Below are 20,422 nucleotides of genomic sequence, written 5' to 3'. Positions count from 1 at the left end.
TCCCAGCCCGCAGCCCCTGCAGAAAGACCCCAGAACTGCATGTCAGGCACAGGGTGGGTGGGTCAGAGGGAGAGAGGATGCACTCCAGCTCCTCCCCGAGTCCTTCCAGAGATTCACTCATTCAGCTCAGCGTGCGTTTAAACTGCTCCCCTCTTTATGGAAATTCTTTGGAATTCTATGGAAATGCTAAAGTTTGAGGCCAGGTGCGGTGACTCATGCCTGTAATCCCAGCACTTTGAAAGGCAGGGGTAGAAGATCACTTGAGGCCAGGAGTTCGAGACCAGCCTGGGAAACGTGGCCAGCCTCCCGTCTATACATAAAATTTAAAAATTGACCAGGGATGGTGGTTTATGCCTATAATACCAACACTTTGGAAGGTTGAGGTGAGTGAATTGCTTGAGCCCAGGAGTTAGTGACCAGCCTGGACAACATGGTGAAACCCCGTTTCCACCAAAAAATACAAAAATGAGCCAGGTGTGGTGGTGCGCACCTGGAGTCCCAGCCACTCGGGAGGCTGATGTGAGAGGATCGCCTGAGCCTGGGGAGGTCGAGGCTGCAGTGAGCTGTGATTGCACCATTGCACTCCAGCCTGGGCGACAAAGTGAGACGGTGTCTCAAAAAAAAAAACTTTAGGCCAGGCGCGGTGGCTCAAGCCTGTAATCCCAGCACTTTGGGAGGCCGAGACGGGCAGATCACGAGGTCAGAAGATCGAGACCATCCTGGCTAACACGGTGAAACCCCGTCTCTACTAAAACTACAAAAAAACTAGCCGGGCGAGGTGGCAGGCGCCTGTAGTCCCAGCTACTCGGGAGGCTGAGGCAGGAGAATGGCATGAACCCGGGAGGCGGAGCTTGCAGTGAGCTGAGATCCGGCCACTGCACTCCAGCCTGGGCGACAGAGTGAGACTCCGTCTCAAAAAAAAAAAAAAAAAAAAAAAAAACTTTAAAAATCAGCTGAGCATGGTGGCATGTGTCTGTTGTCCCAGCTCTTCAGGTGGCAGAGGCAGCAGGACTGCTTGAGCCCAGTTTGAGGCTTCAGTGAGCCATGATCGTGCGGCTGCACTCCAGTCTGGGTGGCAAAGCAAGACCATGCCTCTTTAAAAAAGTTTAAGAAGCATTGAGGGCCGAGTACAGCAGCTCACACTTGTCATCCCAGCACTTTGGGAGGCCGAGGTGGGTGGATCACCTGAGGTCAGGAGTTCAAGACCAGCCTGGCCAACATGGTAAAAACCCGTCTCTACTAAAAATACAAAAAATTAGCTAGGTGTGGTGGTGGGCGCCTGTGGTCCCAGCTACTCGGGAGGCTGAGACAGGAGAATTGCTTGAACCCAGGAGGCGGAGCTTGCAGTGAGCTGAGATGGCGCCACTGCACTCCAGCCTGGGCGACAGAGCGAGACTCTGTCTCAAAAAGAAAAAAAAAAATGCATCGAGTAAGATGGAAGAAAAAGAGACACAGGTGAAAATGTGCGGACAATGGATAGCAGACCATTTTGCTCCTAAGACTGCCTTCCCTCCACCCCTTGGCAGTGGCTACACCATCTTAAAGCCTCCTAAAGTGCTGGGATTACAGGCCTGAGGCACTGCACCCAGCTCAGATGGTGACTTTCATTCATTCCATTCAACTGAGCAGCCCAGCAGCCCTTTGTTCTCTGCCTGCAAGGTTTATCCCAGTCAGCTTGAGTAGTCAGTTGCTGTAACCATATTATGTGTTAATAGAGTTGTTCATGATTGCGAAGATTAAACAAGGTACTGGAGTCCTACTTTATGTAAGGGTTGGGCTCCAAGATCAGAGGATGAGATAAACTCTATTTTCTTTTTTTCTTTCTTTCTTTTTTTTTTTTGAGACGGAGTCTCACTCTGTCACCCAGGCTAGAGTGCAGTGGCAGGATCTTGGCTCACTGTAAGCTCCGCCTTCTGGGTTCACACCATTCTCCTGCCTCAGCCTCCTGCATAGCTGGGACTACAGGCGCCTGCCACCACGCCAGGCTAATTTTTTTTTTTTAATTTTTTTTTTTTTTTTGAGACGGAGTCTCACTCTGTCGCCCGGGCTGGAGTGCAGTGGCCGGATCTCAGCTCACTGCAAGTTCTGCCTTCCGGGTTTACACCATTCTCCTGCCTCAGCCTCCCGAGTAGCTGGGACTACAGGCGCCCGCCACCTCGCCTGGCTAGTTTTTTGTATTTTTCAGTAGAGACGGGGTTTCACCGTGTTAGCCAGGATGGTCTCGATCTCCTGACCTTGTGATCTGCCTGCCTCAGCCTCCCAAAGTGCTGGGATTCCGGTGTGAGCCACCGTGCCCGGCCAAATGCTGTTTTCTATGGCTCACCTTAATGTAATCAGCTACGGTTTATTGCATGAGACCCTCTGCTGAGCACTCCATGCACAGTATCTCAGTGAAGCCTCCTAACAGCACGGCCAAGGGGGGACCAGTGTTATACCCATTTCACAGATGAAGGAGCTGAAACTGGGAGTTGCAGTAGTTTGCCTAGGGCCGCACAGTTAGGACGTGGTGGGCCTGGGACTCCCTGCACATCTGTGAGCACCTGGGGTCTGTTCTTGGATCATCCGGGGTGTCTGCGTGGGTGTGAGGCTGGGATCGGCAATCATTCATTCACAAGAGATAATTACAGAGGGTGCTTGGCTGGGTGCAGTGGCTCATGCCTGTAATCCCAGCACTTTGGGAGGCCGAGGCGGGCAGATCACAAGGTTAGGAGATCGAGACCATCCTGGCTAACATGGTGAAACCCCATCTCTACTAAAAATGCAAAAATTAGCTGGGCGTGGTGGCGGGCGCCTGTAATCCCAGCACTTTGGGAGGCCGAGGCGGGCAGATCACAAGGTCAGGAGATCGAGACCATCCTGGCCAACATGGTGAAACCCCGTCTCTACTAAAAATGCAAAAATTAGCTGGGCATGGTGGCGGGCGCCTGTAATCCCAGCTACTTGGGAGGCTGAGGCAGGAGAATTGCTTGAACCCAGGAGGCAGAGGTTCCAGTAAGCTGAGATCGCGCCACTGTACTCCAGCCTGGGTGACGGAGCGAGACTCCATCTCAAAAAAAAAAAAAACAAAGGACAAAACAAAACAAAACAACAACAACAACAAAAACGGAGAGTGCTCTGCTATCTAGGTCAGGTCCTGCAGCCAAGAGGTTATTTGTGTCCGCTCTGGGTCCATCTGCTGCCTGCTCGCTTCCCCTCTACCCTCTCCTGTCCCCACAAGGGGAAATCCATTCACTCCCCTATTTGGCTTATATCTGGCTTATTATCAGCGTCCTGCAAGATTTGGGAGAACTTGAAGCCAATGGTGAAGTGGGGCTTTGCCATGTGTCAGCTCAGGCGCACGCTGCTACTTCTCTCCGCGTCATCTTAGCCTTCACGGAGCATTGCAGCGTATGGACAGCCATCTTCTCGCACCCGAGACCCCCCTCTGAGATTCACACTCAGCGCTCCATCGAGAAGGGCCGGGGTAGTGTCCGTAGTGCTGGTCCAGCCCCAACACAGTCCCTAAAATGTGCCTGGTGGCTTCTGAGTCTTGAGCCAGTTCATGTGCTGTCTCTTGAGACCTGACTTCTCAGAAGCACCCGGCTTCCTCCAGGGAGGCCTCCCACCCCTGCACGTTCTGTCTCCACAGAGGCGAGAAGAAAAAGAAGAAGCGGGACCGGCAGATCCAGAAGATCACTAATGCCATGCGGGCCTTCGCCTTCACCAACCTGCTGCTTGTGGGCTTTGGGGTGACCTGCCTCATTCCCAACCTGCCGCTCCAGGTGGGTGTGGGGCATGAGAGAGGCTGGTGGGGCGTGAGGCAGTAAGAAGGGACACGTAAAGGCTCCAAAGTGTGTAATGTTTCATGGAAGCCATCAACAAAGCGGGTGGTGACTTTCTTTTTTTTACTTTCTTTTTTTTTTTTTTTTTTTTTTGAGACAGGGTCAAACTGTCGCTCAGGCTGGAGTGCAGTGGTACGATCTTGGCTCACTGTAACCTCCGCCTCCTGGCTTCAAGCGGTTCTCCTGCCTCAGCCTCCCGAGTAGCTGGGATTACAGGTGTGCACCACCACGTCCAGCTAATTTTTGTATTTTCAGTGGAGACAGGGTGCTGCCATGTTGGCCAGGCTAGTCTCAAACTCCTGACCTCAGGCGATCCACCCGCCTCGGTCTCCCAAAGTTCTGGGATTACAGGCGTGAGGCACCACCTGGCTCAGATGGTGACTTTCATTCATTTCATTCACCCGAGCAGCCCAGCAGCCCTTTGTCCTCTGCGGAGGGCCTGTTCCCTGCCAGACTCTGTGCTTGCCGCTGGGGTGAGCTGGACACCTGGATTGTCTTCTGCAAAGGGGACTCCTCCCCAGGAAGGCATGTCAATCTTGGTTTTGGGGACATCTTTCTTAACCATGGATACCACCATCATACCATTTCCTGGAAGTGTGTGGGGTCACTGTATGGTTACTTGTTTTGTATCAGCTCAAACAGCTGGAATCTGACATCCAAAGAGGTCTGGCCAATCTGTGGTGTTGTTGGGAACATCTGCTCCCCTGTCACCAGAGAGTCTCATGGGGTTTCTACACTGAACAGAGTGGAGGAAGACCTTGGTAGTGGCTTCGTATCTGGATTCAAAAGCTTCATTCCAGGCAGGGTGCGGTGGCTCATGCCTGTAATCCCAGCACTTTGGTAGGCGGAGGCAGGTGGATTGCCTGAGCTCAGGAGTTTGAGACCAGCCTGGGCAACTTGGTGAAACCCTATCTCTACAAAAAATACAAAAATTAGCCGGGCGTGGTGGTGCACTCCTGTAATCCCAGCAACTTGGGAGGCTGAGGCAGAAGAATCACTTGAACCCGGGAGGTGGAGGTTGCAGTGAGCTGAGATCGCGCCATTGCCCTCCAGCCTGGATGACAGAGCAAGACTCTGTCTCAAAAAAAAAAAAAAAAAAAAAAGGCCGGATGTGGTGGCTCAAGCCTGTAATCCCAGCACTTTGGAGGCCGAGACAGGTGGATCACGGGGTCAGGAGATCGAGACCATCCTGGCTAACACGGTGAAACCTCGTCTCTACTAAAAAATACAAAAAACTAGCCGGGCGAGGTGGCGGGTGCCTGTAGTCCCAGCTACTCGGGAGGCTGAGGCAGGAGAATGGCGTAAACCTGGGAGGCGGAGCTTGCAGTGAGCTGAGATCCGGCCACTGCACTCCAGCCTGGGCGACACAACGAGACTCCGTCTCAAAAAAAAAAAAAACAAAACACTTTGGGAGGCCGAAGTGGGCAGATCACGAGGTGAGGAGTTCGAGACCATCCTGGCCAACACAGTGAAACCCCATCTCTACTAAAATTACAAAAATTAGCCGGGCGTGGTAGCACATGCCTGTAATACCAGGTACTCAGGAGGCTGAGGCAGAAGAATTGCTTGAATCTGGGAAGTGGAGCTTGCAGTGAGTCAAGATTGCGCCACAGCACTCCAGCCTGGGTGACAGAGTGAGACTCTTGTCTCAAAAAAAAAAAAAGAATCTGAATTTCTTTGCCAAACTTTTGAGGCTTCTGAAACCTGATTTTTGACAGAGATTTTGAGGAAGGTGGACCTTGTCACCTGCCTGGCTCCAGCCACTGGTCTGTGAAAGTGGTCCAGCAGCAGGTTTTGGCCAAATCCCTCAATATACAAATGGTGGAGGGACGCCAGGGATGCTCTTGCTTCCAGAGAGGTGTAGCCTGAGTCCAGATGGTATCTCAGGTCAAGTCCAGGAGGAAAGTAAGAGTCCCTCCCTTTTTACAGGTGGCCTCAAGGCACGCTGAACACCCAGGTGTGCCCCACCGTGGGAACGGTTGTGTGTACGTGCTGACACTGGGTGTGCAGAGCGCAGCGGGCCATGCAACGTTCGTGCCGTCCCCGGGGGTGCTGCATCCCTCCGGCCCCTCCCTGGCCTCCTGGGCTGCTTTTTCTGCAAGACTGGCAGACCTTTGCCCTAACCACCTTGTCCAATCAAGGGGCGGTGCTCAGTGGGGACAGTCACCTTTTTGTTTTACTTAGTTCTCGCTGAAAGAAAAGTTGTAAAAAGGCAACAAGGCATTTGAGGTGGAGAGGCCTGCACAGCGTGTGTTTGTGTGTGTGTGTGTGTGCCCCCACACTGGGCACAGCCCTCTTTCAACACTGCAGAGAGCAGTCCCTGCCCCTCCACCACCCACATTCCTGGGAACAGGTCCTGGCTGCTGAGCGGGATGGCAGGGCCGTGTACAGAAGACAAGGCAACCACAGGGACCTGGTGGCCAAGAGGACGGCTCTTGTGCCGGCCAGGGATCATTAAAAAGTGCCTCTCAGAGCTTGCAAAGCCTGCCAGCAGCAGCCTTCCTGGGCAGGGACCCTCCCACAGTGACGGAACTTTACTAGGGACCAGCCTGGGCAATATGGCGACACCCTGTCTCTACTAAAAATAAAAATTAGCCAGGTGTTGGGACGTGCATCTGTAGTCCCAGCTACTCAGGAGGCTGAGGTGGGAGAATCTCGGCTCACTCACTACACCCTGGGAGGTTGAGACTGCAGTGAACTGAGATTGCACCCGTGCACTCCAGACTCCAGCCTGGGTAACTGGGGTGAGACTTTGTCTCAAAAAAAAAAAAAAAAGGCCGGGCGCGGTGGCTCAAGCCTGTAATCCCAGCACTTTGGGAGGCCGAGGCGGGCGGATCACGAGGTCAGGAGATCGAGACCATCCTGGCTAACACGGTGAAACCCCGTCTCTACTAAAAAATACAAAAAACTAGCCAGGCGAGGTGGCGGCGCCTGTAGTCCCAGCTACTCGGGAGGCTGAGGCAGGAGAATCGTTTGAACTCGGGAGATGGAGGTTGCAATGAGCTGAGATCACGCCACTTCACTCCAGCCTGGGGTATAGAGCAAGACTCTATCTCAAAACAAAACCAAATGGTCTGGAACTCCTGGGCTCAAGCAATCCTCCCAGGTCTCCCAAAGTGTGGGGATTACAGGCGTGAGCCATCGCACCAGGCCAAGAAGTGATGAGTTTTCAGAGTTTTGGATATTCATTACCTTTATTTTAATATAATTTATTTAGTCATAAATTTATGTAATTTAATTTTTTTTTTGGTTTGTTTGTTTGTTTTGAGACAGAGTCTATCTCTGTCGCCCAGGCTGGAGTGCAGTGGCATGATCTCAGCTCACCACAACTTCCACCTCCTGGGTTCAAGCAATTCTCTTGTCTCAGCCTCCCGAGTAGCTGGGAATACAGGTGTCTGGCACCACACCTGGCTAATTTTTGTATTTTTAGTAGAGATGCGGTTTCACCGTGTTGGCCAGGCTGATCTTGAACTCCTGACCTCAAATGATCCACCCGTCTCGGCCTCCTAAAGTGCTGGGATTACAGGTGTGAGCCACTGCTCTTGGCTTATAATGTAATTTTTATTATTTATTATTATTATTTGTTTTTTGAGACAGAGTCTTGCTCTGTCACCCAGGCTGGAGTGCAATGCCGTGATCTCAGCTCACTGCAACCTCCACGTCTTGGTTCAAGCAATTCTCCTGCCTCAGCTTCCTAAGTAGCTGAGATTACAGGTGCCTGCCACCACGCCCAGCTAATTTTTTGTATTTTTAGTAGAGACAGTGTTTCGCCATGTTGGCTAGGCTGGTTTCGAACTCCTGACCTCAGGTGATCCACCTCCTCAGCCTCCCAAAGTGCTGGGATTACAGGCATGAGCCACGTTGCCCAGCCTATAATTTAATTTTTAATAATGACTGTGTTAGGCCAGGCGCGGTGTCCCAGCACTTTGGGAGGCTGAGGCAGGTGGATGACAAGGTCATGAATTTGAGACCAGCTGGGCCAACATGGTGAAACTCCGTCTCTACTTAAAAAATACAAAAATTAGCCGGACGTGGTGGCGGGTGCCTGTAATCCCAGCTACTCGGGAGGCTGAGGCGGGAGAATCGCTTGAACCCAGGAGGCAGAGCTTGCAGTGAGCCAAGATCACATCACCACACTTCAGCCTGGGTGATAGAGCAAGACTTCTCAAAACAAAACAAAACAAACAAAAAATGTGTTAACGACTGGCTTTTGCAAAATTTCTGAAAATTCACGATTGGCTCTGGAGGGTGGGTTGATCCAGCTCCAAGCTGACACTGCTGGGGTGAGGGCCCCCAGGAATTGGAGGGTGGGGGCTGAGGTGAGCGTCCCTTAAGGCCTTCTGCTCACAGCCTCCTTTCCCTCTCCCAGATCCTCTCCTTCATCCTGCACACAGTCGTGCGAGGCTTCATCCACTCCGCTGTCGGGGGCCTGTACGCCGCCGTGTAAGTCCTGGAAGCTGCAGGTGGCCTGGTGGGCGAGGGTGTGGGAATGGCCGGGGGAGGCTGCTGGTGGGACTGAGACTCTGAGGCAGGGTCAGCCTGTCCCAGAAGGGCTCATCTTCCTGCATCAGGGGACAGGTAACCAGGGTTTCTGCTGGGTGTGTCGGGGAAAGGCCATACCTCGTGGGAGGCGGGTCAGTGGGCAGACAGTTGGGTGCCCACAAGCCTTGGCATTCAACACGAAGTCAGTTCCCCCAGCCAGGGTCAGGCACCTGTGCAGCTCATTATGGCCTCAGGGGCCACTACAGCCGAGTCCTGCGGCTGGCCCTGGCTGCTCACTGGGAAGGACGGGTAGGTTCTAGCTGCCTGAAACTAAATGCTGAAGTTCCAATGGCCCTCATCACGGGCAGCAACAGGGGTCATTGAGTCCAGAATGCACCAGATGGGTTCCATCCAGAGCCTCAGTGCGCCCAGTTCCGGCCATAGCTTTCTCCAGCCCTGGTTAAAATGAAACCTGTATCTTTTTCCAAGAAGCCCCAGAAACATAAGGAACCACAGTGGTTCCTCCTTCTCTGGCTCAGGCCTTGACCCCAAAACTGAAACTCAAACACCACCATCCACAGTCTCTGACGTGGGTCCAGCTCCTTCCTTGCTGGGATTCCTTTCCCACCTCTGCACCAGCAGAGCCTGACATGTGCTAAGATTTAGCCCGGAACTCTCTCCCGATTCCCGTAACAGCCCCTGGGGCCATCCCAGCTCCGCTTGCCCTCCACCTGCCCCTCCCCAGGCCTGGAGGAAGCTGTGGCTGCCCTGGCAGGGTCTGAGGGAGGGGGCAGATTCTGTGGTGCTGAGTTTCCGTGATTACTCAATGCTCCTCTGGACGAGGGCACTCAGGAGCCAAGCCCAGCCTCCACGCTCGTCTCTGGGCCTGTTTCCCAAACCGCAGGTCCCTGCTGGCACCACGCTTTCCACTCAGCTCAGCCAGACACCCAGAGGCCCCAGGCACAGCTCAGTGGGGTGGGCTCTCCCCAGAGTCTGGGGCCTGGGGCTGGTCCCAAAGAGAAACACCCAGCAGGGCTGGGTGCGGTGGCTCACGCCTGTAATCCCAGCACTTTGAGAGGCCAAGGCAGGCAGATCACGAGGTCAGGAGTTCGAGACTAGCCTGACCAACATAGTGAAACCCTGTCTCTACTAAAAATACAAAAAATGAGCCAGGTGTGGTGGCAGGCGCCTGTAATCCTAGCTACTAGGGAGGCTAAGGCAGGAGAATTGTTTGAACCAGGGAGGCGGAGATTGCAGTGAGCCGAGATCACACTGCTGCCCTCCAGCCTACGCGTCAGTGCAAGACTCCATTTAAAAAAAAAAAAAAACGAACTGCCCAGCAGGAAGGAATCCAAGGGCTGGCACCCCACCCTTCTCTGGCACCAACGGTGCAGCCCGGGGTCACCAGACACCTGGGGCCAAGCAGAGCCCAGGAGGGAGGATGGCTGTGAGCTGTTGCTTGCCCGGCAGGTACCCCTCCACCCAGTTCGGCAGCCTCACGGGACTGCAGTCTCTGATCAGCGCGCTCTTCGCCCTCCTGCAGCAGCCGCTGTTTCTGGCCATGATGGGCCCCCTCCAGGGAGACCCTCTGTGGGTAAGAGGGGTCGGGGGATGGTGGGTCATGGGTACCTGCCTCCTTCTGCTAACTGCGAGCTGCAAGGTACCACTTGGGGGGGCTTCAGGGCCCTGAGGACAGGCGATTTGGGAGCATTGGTTAGGATTGGTTAAGAGTCCCTTTGTGAATGGTGGCCAGGCAGGAGAAGGAATGTGTCCTCTCTGGACCTGATTTGGGGGTAAACAGAACAGAGTTCCTGGGCCAGGCGCGGTGGCTCACACCCGTAATCCCAGCACTTTGAGAGGCCGAGGCGGGAGGATCTCTTGAGGTCAGGAGTTCAAGACCAGCCTGGCCAACATGGTGAAACCAGGTCTCTACTAAAAATACAAAAATTAGCCAGGTGTGGTGGCAGGTGCCTGTAATCCCAGCTACTCGAGAGGCTAAGACAGGAGAATCACTTGAACCCGGGAGGCGGAGATTGCAGTGAGCCGAGATTGCACCACTGCACTCCAGCCTGGATGATGACAGAGCGAGACTTTGTCTCAAAACAACAACAACCAAAAAAACCAACCAAAAAAATAGAGTTCCTGTTCCTGCCCCACTCCTGCGAGGGCCAGGATTCCTCACCAGGTACCAGCAACTTGTTCCAAGCCTGAGGGTTCAGATCAGCCCGTGTTCCCTGGGGGCCCAGGCCCCGAGGACGGCCACGTGGCCTGTGAAGAGCTGGGCATCGGGATGCTGGAATACAGAATGACGGGCCCTGGGACCTCATGGGCCTTTCTGTTTCGTTCCCGCTCCACCCCGTGACCTCCCCTTTCCCAAACCCAGAGGAGGGTGGGTCTGCAGCCTCAGCCCTGTGATGCCGGCCTCCCTGCCTCCCCAGGTGAACGTGGGGCTGCTCGTCCTCAGCCTGCTGGGCTTCTGCCTCCCGCTCTACCTGATCTGCTACCGGCGGCAGCTGGAGCGGCAGCTGCAGCAGAGGCAGGAGGACGACAAACTCTTCCTCAAGATCAACGGCTCGTCCAACCAGGAGGCCTTCGTGTAGCGGCTGCTGCCTCGGAACTGCGGTCTCCTGCCTGTGCTTCAGTGACTGACCCCTGTCCTGCCCCTCCAGAGTACCCCACGCACCCCCAGGACCCTCGCCATCTCCGTGCTGGAGTTCACGCTCCCTCCCGGGGCCCTGCCTCGGAGCTCTGTGGTGGAAGAACGGGAGAGGGCCCGGGACCTGGGGACCTGCGAGTTTTCTGATGCCGAACGCAGGGGCTGCCCTGACTTTGCTCTGCCGCCCCCTCCAGGGACCCGGGGCTTGGGGTCTCCGTGGTGCCTGCAGGAGGAGCCAGGGACACCCGGCAGGCAGGCGCTCTCCCGCCAGTGTCTGCATTCTGCCTCTTGCCAAAGCAGAGGGGGCTGCCATCCACTGCCTGCCACCTGCCCCTCGGCTGCATGCCCACGGCCACACCTGCCTGAGGACAAAGGCTTGCACTGTCTCGCCCGCGCCTGGCCCCTCACCCCCTCCCCGGCCAGTCTGAGGCTGCCTGAGGAAGGAAGGACCCGCTTCCTGTTGTTGGTGCTAACTCCTTTGTAATTCCAGCCCCCCGTCGCCTGTCCAGGGCCTGTCCACCCCTTGGAGGCCGGTGGAGAAGCCCCACCTGGTTTACACCCTGGGGAGGGTTTAGTGGGCTGGGTGGACGAGGGTCGCCAGTGGCCCCTTGCCTCCTCCCCCAGGGCCTACGCCGGGGACACGTTTCCACTGCCACCCTCGTTCCTGTCTGCCACCTGAAGGGAATTTGAGGACCGCCGCCAGGGCACCCCCTACATACACACAGCTGCTTTTGTGGGGGTAGACGCAAGGCTGTGGCCAGCAGACACGGAGGTCCAGGTCAGGGTGGGGATGTGGGTGGGTCCAAGGGGTGTATGGGGTCGGGGTGGGCTCTAGGAGTTAGCCCTCATCCCCACTGACCAGGCGGGAGCCGCCAGGCCTGCAGGCTGGGCCAGCGCCGAGGAGCCATCCTGGTGCAGGGCCAGGAGCTTGTCCGAGGCCACAGGCCCACAGCACCCCCTGCCGGCAGGCTGCGCAGGGCCCTGGAGCTGATGCCGGTGCGGGGGGGGGGAGGCCTGTCTGCCTGGCCCACCAACCCACCCACCTTGACTGCCCCCAGAAGTGTGTCTTGAGACCTCCTGGGCGTGCTTAGAGGGGTGAGTTGATGTTTGGATTTTTAGTTATTTTCTCTTCAGTTTTATCAGACTTCTTTTTTATAAAGCAATAAATCCATTTTCCTCCTGGTAAGGGATGCCCCTTCTAGCATATCAGTTAATAGCTGCATGTGCCTATTTTGAGCTTGAGAAGAAAAGGCAGGACAAGATTCTCTGCCACCGACCAGCTCCAGCCGTGCCCAGCTGCTCTTCGTCTCTCTGGGGGACTGCTGACTCGGGAGGGACCGTGGGCCAGGCAAAGACTGTACTCCGCCACCCCAAGACAAACTGGGCTCGTGCAGACACCTTAGAAGTGTCAGCCACCCTCCTCTGCCGATTTTCCCAGCCAAACAGGCGAATCCTGGTCGCTTTCCATCCCTATGCCCTTCCACAACCCTGAAGATTCCCGCTGTGTTCAGGAGGTAGGGGGAGCCCAGGAGAGCTGCAGGCTCAGAGCAGTTCAGGATGTGGGCAGGGGGGGGAAGGGGGATGAAAGGAGGAGAGGAAAGGGCAGGTCCACGCCACATTCAATCTCCTCATTAACAGCTTGGGTGCCTGGAACACACATCTCCTAGGCTTTAGTTCACTCAAATATTTAAAAAAAAAAGGCTGGGCGCGATGGCTCACGCCTATAATCCCAGCACTTTGGGAGGCCGAGGCGGGTGGATCACCTGAGGTCAGGAGTACGAGACCATCTTTACCAACATGGATAAACCCCATCTCTACTAAAAATACAAAATTAATCAGGCGTAGTGGTGTGCGCCTGTAGTCCCAGCTACTTGAGAGGCTGAGGCAGGAGAATCGCTTGAACTGGGGAGACGGAAGTTGCGGTGAGTTGAGATTGCATCATTGCACTCCAACCTGGGCAACAGAGCAAGACTCCGTCTCAAAAAAAAAAGGAGAACTAGATCAACATGTCCACTGCTGAGAACACTCGTTTTGTGATGTTAGTGGTTATTGTAATTTTCTTTTTTTTTTTTTTTTGAGACGGAGTCTCGCTCTGTCGCCCAGGCTGGAGTGCAGTGGCATGATCTCCGCTCACTGCAAGCTCCGCCTCCTGGGTTCACACCATTCTCCTGCCTCAGCGTCCCGAGTAGCTGGGATTACAGGCGCCCGCCACCACGCCCGGCTAATTTTTTTGTATTTTTAGTAGAGACGGGGTTTCACCGTGTTCGCCAGGATGGTCTCGATCTCCTGACCTCGTGATCCGCCCGCCTCGGCCTCCCAAAGTGCTGGGATTACAGGCGTGAACCACTGCGCCCGGCCGGTTATTCTAATTTTCAAGAAAGTGTCATAGTGAAATTTGGGAAAGGCTGAATTAAAGTCAAGCCTGTTTCCTTACAGCCAGCACTGACAGCACTTTCCAAACACTCATAAGCTCAGTGGCTCCCCAGGAGCGGGTGTGCTGTGCTGCTGAGGGATGGCTCAAACCACCACAGCCACCAGCCTCCACGTGTGGCTCCTCCATTACCCCCAGCAGAGGCTCCCGGGTGCTGGTTCCAAATGGAGACTCCAGGTCTTGCCACTGACCAGTGACTCTTCTGCCTCCCAGCATTTGAGACCCGCCATCAAACAGGAGTGCAGATTCGGGGAAACCCTAACTAGCCAGGGTGCCGCCAGCTGGGAAAAGGCTGACCTTTTTTTTTTTTTTTGAGTTGGGGTCTTGCTCTGCCACCCAGGCTGGAGTGCAGTGGTGCCACTGATAGCTCACTGCAGCCTCTGACTCATGGGCTCGCTCGAGGGATCGTCCCACCTCGGCCTCCTAAGTATCTGGGACTGTAAGTGTGTGCCACCATGGCCTGGCTAATTTTTTTTTTCTTTCTTTTTCATAAAGACGAGTTCTTGCTATTTTGCCCAGGCTGGTCTGGAACTTCTGGGCTGAAGCAATTCTCCAACCCCAGTTTCCCAAAGATAACAGGCATGAGCCACCGCGCCCGGCCAAAAAGCCATTCTTGAGATGGGGAAGATGTGGCCCGGGCTGTCCCCAGCAGTGCCCAGTCCCGGCCAAAGTGGGCACTGGAGCGTCACTCTCCCACCCACCCTCAGGGTGTGGCACTTACTGGGAAGAAGCAGGCACTGAGAAATCAATTGAGTGAGGAAAACAGTCCAGGGCCAGCAGTGCTTGGGGACTGAGGCCTGAAAGTGGGAGCAGGGTACAGAGGCTGTGGCTGGCCAGATGGGTCGGGTGGCCCCTGCACCCCCAGCCCCTAGTCAGGGGCCACCCATCCTACTTTGCCTTGTGTGGAGCTGACAGGTGACATGTTTTCCTGTTGTTGCCCTTGACTTGATAACAATCTAGGAGTTAAATAGATGCGATCATCCCTGCTTTACAACTGAAAAACGAGGCCTAGAGCTATGGAGCCAGGATTCACATATGGGTCTTAAGTCACTGGAGCAGCCAGGGCCCTCTAGATCGGGACATTTCACTCGGAGCAGCAGCTCAGGGGCCACCAGGCCTCTGTGGCGGGGGGGGGGGACCTCTGTGGCGGGGGGGCCTCTGTGGAAGGGGGGACCTCTGTGGTGGGGGGGACCTCTGTGGCGGGGCCTCTGTGGAAGGGGGGACCTCTGTGGCGGGGGGGGGCCTCTGTGGCGGGGGGGACCTCTGTGGCAGGGGGACCTCTGTGGAGGGGGGACCTCTGTGGAGGGGGGCCTCTGTGGCGGGGGGGACGTCTGTGGCGGGGGGACCTCTGTGGCGGGGGGTGCCTCTGTGGCGGGGGGGGCCTCTGTGGCAGGGGGGGATCTCTGCGGCGGGGGGCACCTCTGTGGAAGCGGGGCCTCTGTGGAAGGGGGGACGTCTGTGGCAGGGGGGGACCTCTGTGGCAGGGGGAACCTCTGTGGTGGGGGGACCTCTGTGGCGAGGGAGACGTCTGTGGAAGGGGGGCCTCTGTGGCGGGGGGGCCTCTGTGGCAGGGGGGACCAATGTGGCGGGGGGGGGTCTCTGTGGCGGGGGGGGACCTCTGTGGAAGGGGGGACCTCTGTGGCAGGGGGGGCCTCTGTGGTGGAGGGGGCCTCTGTGGCAGGGGGATGTCTGTGGCGGGGGGGGACCTCTGTGGCAGGGGGACGTCTGTGGCAGGGGGGCCTCTGTGGCGGGGGGGGCCTCTGTGGCCGGGGAGGACCTCTGTGGCGGGGGGATCTCTGTGGCAGGGGGGCCACGGCCCAAGGAAGGGGAGCAGGCCCAGGCATGCTTTCCGTTTCTGGGAGCCAAGAGCTTTCTCAGAGGAGGCGGGTGAGAGCTACTGCGTGGAATCATCTGGGCCCTGGAGGCTGATGGGTACTTGGGGGAGCAATTCCCTCGTGACCCCAACAGTAAGACAAGTGCCCTGTGATGGGGAAGGGACGGCAGCTGACCAAAGGAGCAGGCACCAGCGGCCGGGCCTCCCATCTCCCCTCATCCTCCAGGCTCCGGTGGGAAGGAGCAGGAAGGGCTCCCTGCCCTTGGGGTTTTGAGCAGTGAGGAAGGGGCTGGATCTGCTGTGGGAACACTGCCCCAAGCCCCTCTCCTCACTAGACTCTGGGGTCTAGGCATTTCTTTGTGGTCAGCCTTCTCCAAGCCCTGTAGGCCTCTGTCTGCAGCTCCCGCTGCCTGGACCTATACACAAGGTCCCAACCCTCATTGGGGCCAAAGACACAGTTGCAGGCCCTCGTGGATCCTTTCTGTTTTGTTCTGTCCCCGTCCCCTCTTGCACCCAGCGTCGTCCTGGTCAGAACTTGCCTTTAAACCGTCCTTGTCATGGCCCCGTGTGGTGTACGCCGAGGAAGGTGTCACTTTGCCGTAGGCCCCAGGGCTGAAAATGGTGGGACATCCAGTATTGGGCTTATGTGCGTAAGACTGTCCCAGACAGCAGCACAAACACGTTCAGCCAAGTGGAGTTTCCGATGCACTCGTGTGGCAGCCGCGTGAATGTGAGCCGATACGTAGCTGGGAGAGGCTGGGGACGTGCTGTGGCCTCCTACGGTGAGGGGCTCCTGCCAGGAGCTCTGAGAAGCCTCCACAGGATCAGCCGTCAGGGCTCCTTCAGCAGCAGCTCCCCTTCAACGACCAGGGGCCCAACTCAAGGGTGCCAGCCCGTCTTCCGCCAATATGGACCGTGGGATTCTGAGAGTTAGGAGCCTGGGGCCCCCTGGGGTGGGGTGGTCAGGGTGAGCAGGTGGGCTCTGTAAGCCTGTTTCCCCATGCCCTGACTCACCCCAATCCCTGGGTGAGGACAGAGCTTCCTGAAGGCCACTGAAGGAAGTGCAGCACCCTCCACCTGAGTGGCCCGCCGCAGCTCAGCCCTCTCCCTGCCTGTCCTCGTTAAGTTAGCCATCCTCCCCCTCCCGGGCAGTTCTGAGGCTGAGCCAGGGCCACTGGCAGCGCCCAGACCTCGACCCTTCTCAGACTAAGGCTCCACCACCCCACGCCGAGGAGGCAAGGAGGGAGGACCAAAGGCTAGAGGACTGTCTTGGTGGCCCTGGGCAAGTCTTGAACTTTAGTGCCATCGTCTGCAAAAGGGAAGAAAGAATGCCTGCGTGGCGTGGCTACGTGGATACGCAGGGAAGAACCCCACAGTGGGACGCCTGGCACTTAACAATGATAGCATCCTTTTCAGTGCCCAGGAAGAAGGCGGCTGGGACCGCGAAAGGGCCACCACCCTGAACCCAAGCCCATAGAACAGGAGAGCCACTTTAGGCAGCTCTGAGCAGGACAGACTTGTGGCCAAGTCAAGAAAGTAAGGTCTGGGCTGGGCGCGGTGGCTCACGCCTGTAATCCCAGCGCTTTGGGAGGCCGAAAGTGGGTGGATCACCCGAGGTCAGGAGTTTGAGACCAGCCTAACCAACATGGTGACACCTCATCTCTACTAAAAATACAAAAATTAGCCGGGCGTGGTGGTGGACGCCTGCAGTCCCAGCTAATCGGGAGGCTGAGGCAGGAGAATCACTTGAACTTGGGAGGCGGAGCTTGCAGTGAGCCGAGATCCTGCCACTGCACTCCAGCCTGGGGGACACAGCGAGATTCCATATCAAAAAAAAAAAAACAAAAAAAAAAGTAAGGTCTATATCGGCTGACCCCGCCCTTCTCCGAAGCCCTCTCTGAGCAACGCCTTAAGAAACTCTTCTCTTCTTCACTTTTCTTTTGTGGATTTCACATTTTGGTAAGACTTGGCCAAATAGCTGCTCGAGATAATCAATCGCTGGTAGACAGGTTTCTGCAGAGTGAGGTTTCTGCTGAGTGGGGCAACTTGAGGCACGGTCACGTAGGCGGCACCTGTACGCTGCATCCTCATACAACCACGTGACCGTGCCTCTGTGTGTGTGTGTGTGTGTGTGTGTGTGTGTGTGTAAGTACGAGATGCATCCGGGCATGTCAGGATGTGTACACGTTTGGAGGAGTGTGTAGGAGTTGCCTGTGTGCCTCTGCCTGAATGGAGGAGAGGGCAAGGGTCTTACCTCGATGAATCCCTTTCTGTTGCTAGAAAGAACACCTAGGCAGGAGCGGCCCCAAGACCTGGCCCAGGCCCTCGGAAGAGAGCCCGAAGGGTTAATCCGTACCTTGTATTAACGAGGGTCAACCCAGTGGCGGACTCGCCTCTTCCCTGCTCCTTTGCTGTTTCTAGCACCTGGCTTACTTCCTGGCACACAGTAAGCACTCAATAAACGTATGCTGAGAATGACTGCGAGCGGCTTCCTCCTTGGCTCCTGTGTCTCTTTTTCCCTAAAACACACATTTCTCGACTCTTGTCTGGTGCCCAGGTTCCCTGTCCCTTGACTGGGATGCGTTCCTGACCCTCACCCCTCCCAGGCTGCATTTGCTGGTTGATCTGCACGGCCATTTGAAGGAGTGTGGGAGGGCAGAGCAACAGGCCTATTGGGTGGGAAGGCCAAGGCTGCTGGTGAATTCTGCTTATAAAGAAGGCCTCCTTGGATCACCTGAAGTCAGGAGTTCGAGACCAGCCTGACCAACATGGTGAAACCCTGTCTCTACTAAAACACAAAAAGTAGCCGGGCGTCGTGGTACGCACCTGTAGTCCCAGCTACTCAGGAGGCTGAGGCAGGTGAATCGCTTGAACCCGGGAAGCGGAGGTTGCAGTGAGATGAGATTGCACCATTGTACTCCAGCCTGGGCAACAGAGCAAGACCCTGTCTAAGAAAAAGAAAGAAAGCAGAGCCACAGCATAAGCCCTGCAATGACACAGGGTAGTCAGACCTTGACCTCCATGTTGGGAACATACAAGGACCTTAAGGGGGTTGGAGGGGCCTGGAAATTGCAACCCCATCTACAGGGAAAGCCGTGACAAAGCTCCAACCGATTATTTTCATGTGGAATCAGCCAAATGTTGCCAGATCTGACTTTTTTTTTTCCCAAAAGAAACTGGAGGCCGGGTGCGGTGGCTCAAGCCTGTAATCCTGGCACTTTGGGAGGCCAAGGTGGGCAGATCACGAGGTCAGGAGATCGAGACTATCCTGGCCAACATGGTGAAACTCCGTCTCTACTACAATACAAAAAATTAGCCAAGTGTGGTGGCAGGCACCTGTAGTCCCAGCTACCCGCAATGCTGAGGCAAGAGAATTGCTTGAACCCAGGAGGCAGAGCTTGCAGTGAGTGGAGATCACACCAGTGTACTCCAGCCTGGGCAACAGAGCGAGACTCTGTCTCAAAAAAAAAAAAAGAAAAGAAAAGAAAAGAAACTGGAAGGACTGAATTTTATATAAAATATCCCCATTTTCTTTTTCTTTTTTTTTTTTTTTTTTTGAGTCAGAGTCTCACTCTGTCACCCAGTCTGGGGTGCAGTAGCATGATCATAGCTCACCCTACCTAGAACTCCCAGGCTCAGGTGACCCTCCCACCTCAGCCTCCTGAGTAGCTGGGATTACAGGAGCACGCCACCACGCCTGGCTAATTTTTTTTTTCTGTCGCCCAGGCTGGAGTGCAGTGGTGCGATCTCGGCTCACTGCAAGCTCTGCCTCGTGGGTTCACGGAATTCTCCTGCCTCAGCCTCCTGTGTAGCTGGGATTACAGGCGCCCGCCACCACCCCCGGCTAATTTTTTTGTATTTGTAGTAGAGATGGGGTTTCACCTTGTTAGCCAGGATGGTCTCGATTTCCTGACCTCGTGATCTGCCCGCCTTGGCCTCCCAAAGTGCTGGGATTACAGGCGTGAGCCACTGCGCCTGGCCACACCCGGCTAATTTTTTTAAATTTTTTTTGTAGAGATGTGGTCTCGCTATGTCGTCCATACTGGCCTGGCCAACACTTCCCTGCCCCGTGGGATGAGCTGGGCAGCCAGGGTCACGTGCTTCTCTGTTTTGCCTGCTGTCTGTGTCTCCACTAGAAAAAACATTTTTCGAAGTCTGACGCATGCTCTGCCTTGGTCCCCACTCTACCCCCAGTGCCTAGAATCGTGCCTGGCATGGAATAGCTGCTCAATAAATATTTGGGGGACGAAGTGTAAAAAGAGATAGAGACAGAAATAAACAGAAAAGAAGCTAAAATAGACTAAGACAGAGGCTGGGAGAAGAGCAGAACAGAAGATGGAAACAGTGAAATACAGTCTCCCCAAGATACCCAGAGATGGGTTACAGGGCTGGCGATAACCGACGCAGTAACAAGGGCCAACCAGCCAGGAGAAACCATGCTGGGGACTGGAACCGCGAGATCCACAGACACAAAGATGAAAGAGTGGCCAGGCGTGTTGGCTGATGCCTGTAATCCCAGCAGTTTGGGAGGCTGAGGTGGGCAGATCACTGCAGCCCAGCAGTTAGAGGCCAGCCTGGCCAACATGGCGAAATCCCATCTCTACTAAAAATACAAAAAATTATCCAGGCGTGGTGGCAGGTGTGTGTAATCCCAGTTACTCGGGAGGCTGAGGCAGGAGAATCGCTTGAACCTGGGAGGCAGAGTTTGCAGTGAGCCGATATCGCGCCATTGCACTCCAGCCTGGGGAACAAGAGTGAAACTCCATATCAAAAAACAAGAAAACAGGCCGGGCGCGGTGGCTCAAGCCTGTAATCCCAGCACTTTGGGAGGCCGAGACGGGCGGATCACGAGGTCAGGAGATCGAGACCATCCTGGCTAACACGGTGAAACCCCGTCTCTACTAAAAACACAAAAAACTAGCCGGGCGAGGTGGTGGGCGCCTGTAGTCCCGGCTACTCGGGAGGCTGAGGCAGGAGAATGGCGTAAACCCGGGAGGCGGAGCTTGCAGTGAGCTGAGATCCGGCCACTGCACTCCAGCCCGGGCGACAGAGCAAGACTCCGTCTCAAAAAAAAAAAAAAAAAAAAAAACAAGAAAACAAAAAACAAAAAAACAAAGAAGAAGGAGTGAGAGAGAGAAACAGACTGCGATAGAACACAGACAGCAGACACAGGGGAAAGGAGATAGCTGCAAAGATAG

At 55.5% G+C, this 20,422-nt stretch overlaps 1 protein-coding gene across 3 annotated transcripts in view; it reads left to right on the top strand.

Moving 5' to 3' along the window:
* SLC43A2 (solute carrier family 43 member 2) overlaps window positions 1-13,983 on the top strand; it is a 57,662-nt gene extending 43,679 nt beyond the window's left edge. For all 3 annotated transcript variants that reach the window (XM_008009796.3, XM_073004565.1, XM_073004566.1), the window contains 4 exons: window positions 3,629-3,761; window positions 8,191-8,264; window positions 9,774-9,897; window positions 10,742-13,983. In XM_008009796.3, the coding sequence (XP_008007987.1) occupies window positions 3,629-3,761; window positions 8,191-8,264; window positions 9,774-9,897; window positions 10,742-10,903 (493 nt within the window). In that variant the 3' untranslated portion in view covers window positions 10,904-13,983. The remainder of the gene's footprint in view (window positions 1-3,628; window positions 3,762-8,190; window positions 8,265-9,773; window positions 9,898-10,741) is intronic.
* Window positions 13,984-20,422: the final 6,439 nt, after the last annotated feature.

Source organism: Chlorocebus sabaeus, chromosome 16 (genome assembly GCF_047675955.1).
Source record: "Chlorocebus sabaeus isolate Y175 chromosome 16, mChlSab1.0.hap1, whole genome shotgun sequence".
Lineage (NCBI taxonomy): Eukaryota > Metazoa > Chordata > Mammalia > Primates > Cercopithecidae > Chlorocebus > Chlorocebus sabaeus.
Note: the sequence above shows the minus strand (reverse complement) of the source record. Positions and strands in the feature narration are given on the sequence as shown.